Source organism: Capsicum annuum, unplaced genomic scaffold (assembly GCF_002878395.1).
Source record: "Capsicum annuum cultivar UCD-10X-F1 unplaced genomic scaffold, UCD10Xv1.1 ctg5263, whole genome shotgun sequence".
Classification (NCBI taxonomy): Eukaryota; Viridiplantae; Streptophyta; class Magnoliopsida; order Solanales; family Solanaceae; genus Capsicum; species Capsicum annuum.
The window spans coordinates 419,208-430,914 of NW_025860675.1; the positions used below are offsets into that span (position 1 = coordinate 419,208).

The window sequence follows — 11,707 nt, forward strand, 5'->3', positions numbered from 1 at the left end:
TCATTAAGATAAGGGAAAAACATATGTTAGATCCTGCTATGATGAAGATTAAGAGTAATGTGGGTCAGTAAAAGATGGTTGATTTTGCGATTGGTGGTGATGATATCTTAAGGTACTACGGTAGGTTTTGTGTTCCCAGTGTTGATGGACTGAGGCATAGTATTATAGCAGAGGATCATGGATCTTATTATACTTTTTATCTCAATTCTATGAATATGTATCATGATCGTAGAGAGTTCTATTGGTGGAATAATATACAATGAAATATGGCTAGCTATGTGGCTAATTGTATAGTGTTTCAACAAGTGAAAGTTTTTTTTTTTTTTTTTTTTTTTTTTTTTTTTTTTTTTTTTTTTTTTTGACAGAAACAAACCATATATAGCTATCAGGATATCCCGGAGGGGGACATAAACCTGACCTCCAAAACTATGGTGGTTTCAAGTCAACTGATCCACGAAAGTCAGTCGACTCGTCCCCAATACTAAAATGGAAACCTAGTGCTATGCACCTACAAACGAGGACTCCTCGCGGTACAAGGTAAACTAGGTATAAATAAATGAGGGAGACTCTCCCCTTACAAGTAAGAGAAAAATCAAAATAAACATGACGACTACAAAAAATCTGAATTCCGCAGAAATACAGAACTCAAGGTGGTTTCTTTATTCTCTTAAGCTTTCTCCGTCGAAAACTCATCGTGCCAAGCTTATCGAGAATAAAGTACCCTTTTGCTGCTCTAGGCAGCTGCTGATGAGTGTAGTACTGCTGAGTAATATCATAATGGTGACTACACTTAGACAAGGCATCCGCAGTGTAGTTAGCTTCCCGGTAGACATGACGACTCTGAAATGACTCAAGCTGACTAACGAGTTTTTGAAGCTCCAGAATGTCAGTATCAAGTCTCCAAGGTGGATGGATATGGTGAGTGATCCATTGGATAAGAAGCGCGGAATCCACTTCTAAGATAAGCTTAGTATATCCATGTTGGATGCACCAAGTGACTCCGAAGATAGCCGCTTTTACCTCCGCCTGGTTATTCGTGCCAATGCCGAAAGGGGTGGAGAAAGCATAGATTAAGTTGCCATGATGATCGCGGAGAATACCCCCTCCACCAATGCTGCCCGGGTTCTGAAGAGCGCTCCCATCAGTGTTTAACTTATAAAAATCAGCCGCGGGTTTTTTCCAAGTGATGCTGGTCACTTTAACATCATGGCTGCATTTTTCAACAATGGAAACCAAGTCGTTCCAGCTGGTTGGCCAACTTATATGAGGGAAAGAAGCAGCAAGTAGGAAGTAAATGTCCTTGAAAACTAGGAATTTAACTCTTGCGCTATTGGACTTCTTCCCCCCGTATTTGCTAGCGCAACGGTTCTTCCAAAGGTTCCAACAGATGAATATAGGAGTGGCATGTATCAGCAGCTTGTGGGCATCATTTTTATGCTCCGTAGCCCACCATTTGAGGAGAAAAAAGTGCAGCGGAGCTGCTGCATAGTTGCTGCCCAGGTGCCCGGCAAAAAACTGCCATATATGTCTTGCAAAGTGGCCTGAAACAAGGACGTGGTCAATGGTTTCAGGTGCTGTTCGGTTGCAGCAAAAACAGTCGACCAGCGTACTCCCGAACTGAGTGATCCTATCATTAGTTGGGAGCTTTCCTCGCAATGCTCTCCAAAGCAGGAAGGATATTTTAAAAGGTATGCTTTTATGCCAGATGTTGGTGTTGAGACGAGTCTTTTCCTTCTTCGCTCGAACTAACTCCCACGCTGATGAGCAAGTAAAGGTACCACTCTCATTCGGCTTCCAGATTGGTGTATCGGCTACTCCCTCCTGGAAATGAAACTGAGTGGACAGGATTTGTGGCACCAACAAGGGAGAGACATGCTGTCTAATCATCTCTTCGTTCCATCGGCCATCGATTAAAAACTGAGATACTTTGGTGCTGCCAGGTCTGGTTCCCACAATTCTGTGCTGCGCTAATGCTCCAATTCCAAGCCAATCGTCCCACCAAAAACAGCAACTACCTGATCGCAGCTTCCAGCTTATATAATTTTCAGCAAGGCCTTTGTTTGTCATCATATGCTTCCAAACAAGAGATTGGCCCGTGTCCCATTTTTTGGCAACTGGATTGGCTCTTTGGCAGTATTTGGCCCGTAGGAAATCACCCCACAAGGTTTTCTTAGCTCTGAAAGTCCACCATTGTTTGAGCTGGAAAGCTTTACACACATCCGAGATTTGTCGCACTCCGATGCCACCTTCTTCAAGCGGGTAGCCAAGTGTTTCCCAAGATGCCCAATGGTATTTTTTCTTATCCTTGTCCCATCCCCAAAAGAAATCAGCAGTTAACTTCTTGATATAATTGAGGATTGTCTTTGGAGGTGAAATGGCCGCAAGAGTGTGAATGGGAAGTGATTGAAGGACATGTCGCACCAGCGTAACCCTGCCACCAAAACTGAGAATTCTGGACTGCCAGCCGCTGATTTTTCTTACTACTTTATCAATCATATCGAAGAAATAACTTACTCTTTGCCTGCCAATGTATAATGGACAGCCAAGGTAGGTAATTGGACTCTCTTTTTGATTGAACCCGGTAGTATCTCTGATGGTTGCAATGATCTCTGGCGGAGTGCTGTGAGGAATCATATAGTGACTCTTTTCTCTATTGATCTGCTGGCCGGAAACACTCTCATATGTTGACAAAATCTGCATGATCAGCTGAAGAGAAACTGTGGTTCCGGAGGCAAAAATGATCACATCATCGGCAAAGCTGAGGTGATTGATTTGTGGACCTCTGAACTCCATGTGGAAACCCTTATATTGCTGGTTCTGCTGCAGATTATTCAGCATTCTGGACAAAACTTCAGCCCCCAGGATAAACAAAGCAGGGGATAACGGATCACCTTGCTTAAGGCCTCGGGAGGATCTAAAGAAACCATGCCTTGCGCCATTGATGATTATAGAATACCAATTGTTGCTCATAATTCTCCATACCATATCAATGAAGAACTCCGCGAATCCCATTTTCCGTAGCACCAAGCATATGAAAGACCAAGATACCCTATCATAAGCTTTAGCCATGTCAAGCTTAATGACGACATTATCTCCCGGTTTCGGCTTCTTGATACTATGGGTGATCTCTTGCGCGAGCATGATGTTTTCAGAGATACTTCTGCCCTTGACAAATCCTGATTGGTTCTCAGAGATGAGGTCCGGAAGTATGGGAGCCAGACGCAGACATAAGAGCTTAGAAATGATTTTACTTGTAAAATTGCTAAGACTTATGGGTCTGAATTCTGAAAATCTGCTAGGATGGTCCACTTTTGGTATTAGAACCAAACAAGAGTGAGAAAAGTACTTGGGGATTGGATGCCCACAGAAAAAGGACTGAACAACCGCAAGCAGATCTCGCTTGATAATGTCCCAACAGGATTGAAAAAATTTTCCATTCATGCCATCTGGACCGGCGGCCGAATTGGGATTCATAGAAAATACCACCTGCTTGAGTTCATCAATAGACGGCATAGCAGAAAGCACCTGATTCTGAGCATCAGTAATCATAGTAGGAATGCAATCAAGCGCCGCTTCGTTCACCGTCTGAGATTCTGCCGCAAGGATATCCTTGAAATGAGCACAGGCTGCATTAGCAATGTTTTCCTCACCTTGAATCCATTCACCATGTTCATTGGAAATTTTGTGGATAAACAACCTCCTCCTCCTACCTCGGATGAGTGCATGAAAGTATTTGGAGTTTGTATCCCCTTCCTTGAACCATTGCAACTGTGTTTTCTGCTTTAGGATGGACTCTTCCAGCTTCAGGTAGCGAATATATTCAGCATTGACAGCATGAAGGTTGGCCCGATTCTCGGCATTGTTGTGGTTGAGCATTTCCTCTTCAGCCCTACTAACTTCTCCTTCATACTGTTTAACCCTTGCATGAATGTCTCCATACTGGTTTCTAGACCATTTGCTAAGGGTGGCAGCAAGTCTTTTCATCTTGGCATGAAAAGTCCACATGGGATTACCTGTAGTATCTCCGTTCCAGCACTCTCTAACCGTATCCAGGAAGGTCTGATTATCTGTCCAGCAATGCAGAAATTTGAAATATCTGATGTTGGAATGTGGAATCTCCTGAACTTCCATAAGTAGAGGGCAATGATCGGAACCGACAGACGGAAGATGAGTAATAGAAGTGTGAGGCATGATTTCTAGCCATTTATCATTCACCATGGCTCTGTCTAATCTCTTCCAAACTCTAGCGTCTGGATTTCTCTGGTTACACCAAGTGAATTGCTGACCATGAAAACCAAGATCAATCAGACCGCAAGCTTCTATAACACTCAGAAAGTCAAAACTTTTGTTGATGTTGTACGGTACCCCTCCCTTTTTCTCTGTCGTAGTAGTGATCACATTAAAGTCCCCAACTGTGCACCAAGGGCCCTGATAAGCTGCATGATGGAGAAGCTTATCCCAAAGAGGTCGTCGGAGGTGAGCACTACACTTGGCATAGACGAAGGTGGTAGTGAATGCAAATGGAAGCTCTGCATGGCTGAACTCACAGGTAACTTGTTGGTCATCAGAATCAAGCACTTTGCAGTCAACGTCTTGATTCCAGAAGATCCAAATTTTACCGTTAAGATTGCAATAGGCATTTTCCATTCGAAGGCGACTCTTGTAGATGTTGATATGTGAGTTGTCAATAAAAGGTTCCAGGATGGCAATCGTGGACACATTATGGACAGCCTTGAGCTGTTGGAGTCTTTCCAACGCTCCTTTGGTGTTGATGCTTCTAGCATTCCAACAAATAGTGTGAATCATTGGGCACCTCGACTTCGCGACCTGGTGGTGATCGGTCTGCTGGAATCAGCAGAGATACTTGTTTTGGACTGTTTTCTGACATGCCTTTTCGCTTTACTACCCCGAGGAGACAGACCCTGTCTATCCGCAACCTGCTGAACCTCTGTATGCTCAACGTGTTCCGGTACCTGAACGTTGTCATATTCCTCCTCTGCTGCATCAGATATGGACTGAGTGTCCATTTCATTTTCATTCTCCGATTCTATTACTCTATATTCATCCTCTTCGGCCGGGGGGCTTGTAGGATTAGTATTGAGAGTACACTGAGCTGGTTGAACATGTTGCTGAAACTGGGCATTTTGATGAGTGACTTGAGGTTCTTTCGCTGGTCTGGTCTTCTGCATAACTCTTGTGGTTCTGCTGGCCACAGAAATAGAATTGCTGGTAGAATTTGAAGAGAAAACTGAATTGTCAGCAGCTTTGGAACCATTGAACACTTCCATACCCATGTTCTGAGGCTTCATCTTGGCACTGGCTGAACCATCTATCGGGGGAGCAATTTGTTGAACATTACCCAACTGTTGTCCCTGAGCAAACACCTCATCGTGCTGATTCTGAATTGTATCTCTAGCATCAGTGATTTTGGCTGTATCAATCATCATATCAGTTGCTGAACCATCTGCAGATTGGGCATGTTGTTGAACCTGATCCACAGCCTGATAGTCCTGCTGATAAGCTGCAATCCCACAACGAACATCACCCAGCTGGTGACCCTGAGCAACAGCCTCCTGGTACTGATTCTGAGGAGTGAGTCTAAGACCAGTGAGTGCAACAGGTTTGGTGGCTAGGACCATCCGAGAACTAACGTTCTGACCATTATGAATGCGGCTAGCTTGAACAGAATCAGTGAACATTACAGATCCCCTTTGCTGCTGGTGTAGTGGATTCCTGATTGCCAATGTAGAACCACTAGTCTGGGTTGGAAAAAATTGCAACTGAGCACCGGGAAGCACCTCATTAGTACAGCTGGCAATCTGAGGAACATTCTGGATACCCTCAGCTTGAGCTATCTGGAATCTGGCATTTTCAGAATATGTATCAGAACATCGAGCTTGTTGAGAGCCCATGACCAAACCAGTCAGCACTTCTTGCTGGTGTTGCATTTGGTCTGTGAGACCAGGGATAACAGCAGGAGCTGCTACATGTTGATCCCCCGGAGCATCAACCTGGGCTAGAGCATTCAGATCAACAGCTATCTGCTTTGCAACATGATGACCTTGATCCCTGGCAATTACACATTCAGTATTCTGAGTGTTAACAACTTCAGCTTGAACCATTCGAGGACCAATAGCCTGGACACTGTGAATACATCTCTTGGCATTTTCATCAATAACCTCAATTGTTCGACCCTGGCTGTCCACAATCTGTACGCTGTTTTGATTCTTTTGAGCATAAAATATCTCAGGTGCTGAACCAACAGAATGAACTCGGTGCTGCCTTGGATGCCTGATACCCAGAGTAAGAGCTGCAATGTGAGCATTGTCAACAAAATTCAGGTGAGTATTTTCCAATTCAGCATGCTGTGCATCATCAGCTTGAGTTGGCTGGACCCTGGCCTTTTCAGCAATCAGTTCAGAACCTGTAGCATGATGAGCAAAAACCCTGCCAGAGAACACTTCAGCAGTCCGAGCATCTGCAATACCATCAGCTTGTCCCCTGGCATCTTCAGCAGGATACTTTCTTTGATCCTTGCTACCCAATGTAGTACTAACCATCTGAGTGGAAACCTGGCAGTCTACTTGAGCATTTCCAGAATCAAGGCAAGTCTCCTGAGGATTCTGATCCATATTAGTACTGTCCACATGAGCCACTACAGCTTCTGCATTCTGACAATTAGCAACTTCACATGGACCCATCAGAGAACCAACAGGCTGCACATTCTGATATTCTATCAAACTGGACATAGTCTCATTTATTCGACCCTTAGCATTGTCAACAATCTGTACGCAATTCTGATTATTCTGAGCAGTAGCTGTGGTTTTGTTTGCTTCAATTGGGAGCTTGACTTGTTTGCTCTGTTGTTTTTTTTGCAGCTTAATGTTTTGGTTAGCAGATGGTGTGGGCTTATAGACCTGAACTTGTGATGCTACTGCTTTGGTTTTCTGATTGTTCTGAGTGACTCCTTTGAAGGTCTTCTTCTTTTGGATTTGCCATTCCTCAGTTGGTTGAATCTGCTGCTTCTGCTGTTGGTGTTGGTGATCAACCTTAGTACCTGAAGCACATGGAGGAGCAGTAATAGCAGAAGCTGGAGCTGTCCGGTCCTTAGATGGCACCTGTTTGCTAGCTTCCGGTATGTGCTGATCCTTGGATTTGACACCCAGATTAGCTTCTTTTTTTTGCCTATACTCATCATCTCTTTTCTTTACATTGCAAGCTTGTACACGATGGCCCTGGTGCTTACAATACGAACAATAGGCCGGAATATCTTCATATTGGATAGCCTGCCATTTACCAACCGTAAGGTCGTTTTTATCAAATCCTATCCAGATATGAGGGGGTAATTCGTCGGTGAGATTGATTTGCAACCTCACTTTAGCCATGCTGCCTCTGGTCTTCTGAATAGAAGCAGTATCTAAATATAGCGTTTTACCCACCGGAGATAAAAGTGCTGAGATGAACTCCTTGTTGTAGAAATGCCAAGGTAGCTCCGGTAATGTGACCCAGACAGGAACAATAGGCGTTTCTTCCCTTGGAGTGAACGTCGGAGTCCATTTTTGCAGCCTCATGAGTTGGCTATCTATATACATCCTCTGTTGAGTCCATACAGTGATGTAATCCTGTTCATTATCTAGATCAATGTATACATGTCTGGGATTATAATGAGCGATTTTAACACCACCTGTGAGCTGAGTCTGTTGGGTAAAGCTTTTCCGAATCAACTCCATCTTAGGCATTGGGTTAGTGAATTTTCCAATAAGTGTAAACTTACACCTATCAGCTAACTTCACCATAACGTCCTCCGTATCGAAGATAACAGCTGGTAGACCTTGCCTAGTAGTAAGAGTAGGTTCCACTAGCTGAATAGGAACCTCACTTGCAATGTGGTTGGCTCGCAGTCTAGTAGCATAGGTCTGGACTACAGTGAACGGTGCTGGCTCGGAAACCAGCTTATTCTTGTAACTGATAGCAGATGTTGTAGCATCAGGCTTGGTGGACTTCTCCAATTGATTATGCTGACCCGATTTGTGAGCGGGCTTATCAAAGTTTGCAGAAACCTTGGGAAAAGCAGGATGCGTGGACTGCCTTTGTCGGGTGTTTGAAACTCCTGCTGGCTGCGTATCAGCATGCCCCGCTACTATCATCGATGAATCTTTTCCGGCTAAGAGACCTATTTTATTCGGCACAACAGAGGAACCCGCAGGGATTCGAGCCTTGTCAACTTGATTTTGTGAAGAGGATGTACCTGCATTGTCGTCTCTCTTCGAGTTCAGGTTGGAGGCTGTATGATCCTTCACTGTAGCGTCATCTACGACCGTATTGGAATTTGGACAGGGCTGAACCCTAATTTCCAAATTGGTTGCAATTGGTTGAATAGGAATTGGGGGTTCTGTAGTCTTTGCGATGCCCTCCTTATTGTGCTCTGCATCACCCGAAGAAACTGCAATTTGGACAATTCCGGCGGCGGCGCCGCTATCGGCCGAATTCACCCGCGGTGGCGTCGCATTCAAAGTCAAATTGGAAGCTTTCAGATGCGAAGAAATTGGGGCTTTTTGTATGAGGATATTCCTTTCATCATTGCGCACAATATTTCGTTGAGATTCGCCATTTTCGCCGGTGGAAATGCCGGCGCCGGCGATGAACAGAGGTTCGCCGACGATTGCACCGTTAGAATGGCCCGAAATTTCAGCAGCTACTCGACCGGTGGATGGCGAAGAAAACCTCGTGGTTGCGCCGTCAGGAATGTCACCGGAATAATGTCCGGTGACGGTTGGCGACTTCGGATTATTGCGCGAATTTACATTAATCTCGGTCAAATTCCGAGCATTGTGAGGATCCAAATGGGAATTAGCAGCTATAGGTTGATTCACAGCATCGTTACGAACATTTTGAGGCCGGTCCGGCGGCCGACGGAGCTCCACCGGCGGCGGTGGCGCCATGGCTTGAGACTTGGGGGTTTGTAGCAAGAGATAGAATTGCCCAAAGGAAGTGGGAAGTGATTAATATGGATTTCATCACCAGTTTCCCTTGCTCATAGAATCAATATTACTCTATTTGGGTCATTACGGATAGAATGACCAAGTCTTCTCACTTTTTGCTAGTGAGAACTAGTTGTTTAATGGAGGATTATGCTAAGTTATATCTTATGGAGATTGCGAAGTTCCATTGTGTTCTATTTTCAATCATTTTGGATCACGATATGTCATTCTTATCTCACTTTTAGAAGTTGTTGTCAAAAGGTTTGGGAACAAAGTTGTGCCTTAGTATAGCTTTCTACCTATAGACAAATGAATAAGCAGAGAGGACGATTCATAAATTGAAGATATGTTGCTTGCTTGTGTGATTGATTATGGAGGTAGTTCGTATGACTATTTGCCTTTGATTAATTGGCTCAGTTGGCTCCATCCTATGCTCCTTATTGTTTTTATGGTCAGCATCATCATGGCCAGTGTGAGAAGGGGAGGAACCAATATTTTAGATATTGTTAGATTTGGTACATACGACGAGAGTGCCCCTATCTAGTGGTTTCTTGGTCCAACATGGTCGCTATTTCTAGTTTATCTGCTTCTGAACTGAAGGGTGCTGCTTTTACTTATACTTTTTTCTAGTACCAAAACTGTCCAAAATTGGTTATATGCACTTCCTACTTGCCAGGAGTCTGAGGCGTTTGTAGATGTTGTTACGGGTACATTGAAAAATACCTCCCGTGATATGTATTATTTATTATATCCAGGGTCCTCCCTCACTTATGAGACCCTATTTGTGGTTGTGCATTTTGATTTTGATTCTGAGTGTTTGTTGGTTCCTTTATCTATTTCTATCTCGGTAGGAGACTCTCTGGTTGTTAAAAGAGTCTATAGAGGGTGTGGTATCTGTTAGTTGTAGATAAATCGTTGTACATTTGATAGAGTTTGACATGGTTTATTTTGATGTTATTTAGGGGATTGATTGGTTGCATTTGTGCTATGCTTTCTTAGATTGCCGAACCTATTAGGTCATGTTCAAATTCACTAATGAGCCGATCATTATATGGGAAAGGAGTTATTTAGTGCCTATGGGGAGGTTCATCTCATATCTTAGTGCCCGAAAGTTTATTTCTAAAATGTGTTTGTATCATTTGATCTGAGTTAAGGATTCTAACTAGGAAGGTCGTTCTCTAGAGTTTGTTCCCATGGTTAATGAGTTTACCAAGGTCTTTCTTGAAAACCTTCCTGGTACTCTTCCTAATAGGGAAATTGATTTTGGGATTAATCTTATTTCGGACACTCGTCAAATTTCCATCCCTTCTTATAGAATGGCTCCGATAGAGTTGAAGAATCTTAAGGAGAAATTGTAGGATCTCTTAGATAAAGGCTTTATCCATCCTAGTGTGTCTCCTTGGGGTGCTCCTATGTTGTTTGTGCATAAAAAGTATGGTTCCCTTCAAATGTGCATTAATTATCGACAGTCAAACAAGATGACCATAAAGAATAAGTATCCTCTTTCTAAGATCGATGACTTATTTGATCAGATTAAGAATGTGAAGTATTTCTCTAAGATTGATCTTAGGTCGAGTTATTATCAGTGCAAGATTAGTGAAATGGATATCCCTAAGACTTCCTTTAGGACCCGGTATGTTCTTCCTAGTCATGTCTTTTGGTTGACCAATGCCCCCGCAACATTCAGTGATTTGATGAATATCGTCTTTCGTTTATTCCTAGATTTATTTGTCATTGATGACATCTTGGTCTATTCTAAGAGTGAGGTAGATCAGGTCGATCACCTCCATACTTTGTTGCAAACCTTTAGGGATCATCATTTATATTCCAAGTTCTCTAAGTGTGAGTTTTGTTTGAAGGATATGGCTTTCCATGACCATTTTATCTCTTGTGAATGGATCATGGTAGATCCACAAAAGGTTGTGTCAGTTAAGAAGTGGCGTAGACCTATGACTATAACCAATTATCGAAGCTTCTTGGGTCTAGTCAGTTACTATAGGAGATTTGTTGAATGTTTTTTTATGATAGTTGATGCATTGGCTAAGTTGACCTAGAAGAAGGTCAAGTTCTTGTGGTCGGATGAGTGTGAGGGTAGTTTTGAGAATTTGAAGAATAAATTGACTTTGGCTTAAGTTTTGACCATGCTCAAGGGTAATGATGGTTTTGTAGTGTATTGTGATGCTTCTCTCATTGGGTTTAGTTATGTATTAATTAGTGCAGCATGGTATGGTGGACGCCTATGCTTCTAGGCAGTTGAAAGTTCATGAGAAGAACTACCCTACTATTGACTTGGAGTTGTTAGTCATGGTGTTTGCATTGAAGATTTGGCGTCACAATCTCTATGGGGTTAATGTTGACATCTTTAATGATCATAAGAGCCTTCAGTATGTGTTTACTCAAAAGGAGTTGAATCTCAGGCAGATGAGATGGATCTAGTTGCAGAAAGACTACGATATGAGTCTCCATTACCATCCAAGTAAAGTTAACGTAGTTTCTGATACTCTTAACAGGTTACACATTAGGTGTTTAGCTCATGTGGATGAGGATAGGTGGGAGATGGTGAAGGACATTCATCGTTTGTCTAATCTTAGAGTTTGTCTCATGGACTCTGAGGATGGTGGTGTATTTGTGCATCAGGTTCTTCTTCAGATTTAGTCTTAACAATCAAAGAAATAGATCCCCATGCCCCAACTGCACTCATTTTTTCAGCACTTATCGTTGCAAAT

The 11,707-nt window shown here is 43.1% G+C and overlaps 1 protein-coding gene across 1 annotated transcript; it reads right to left on the bottom strand.

The window, feature by feature from the left end:
• Nucleotides 1-368: 368 nt before the first annotated feature.
• LOC124892967 lies at nt 369-8,942 on the bottom strand. The gene is made up of 2 exons (XM_047404135.1): nt 5,863-8,942; nt 369-5,598 (listed from the first exon to the last, which is right to left on the bottom strand). The coding sequence occupies exons 1-2, from the start codon at nt 8,940-8,942 to the stop codon at nt 4,803-4,805; spliced, it is 3,876 nt and encodes a 1,291-aa protein (XP_047260091.1). The 3' UTR covers nt 369-4,802.
• Nucleotides 8,943-11,707: the final 2,765 nt, after the last annotated feature.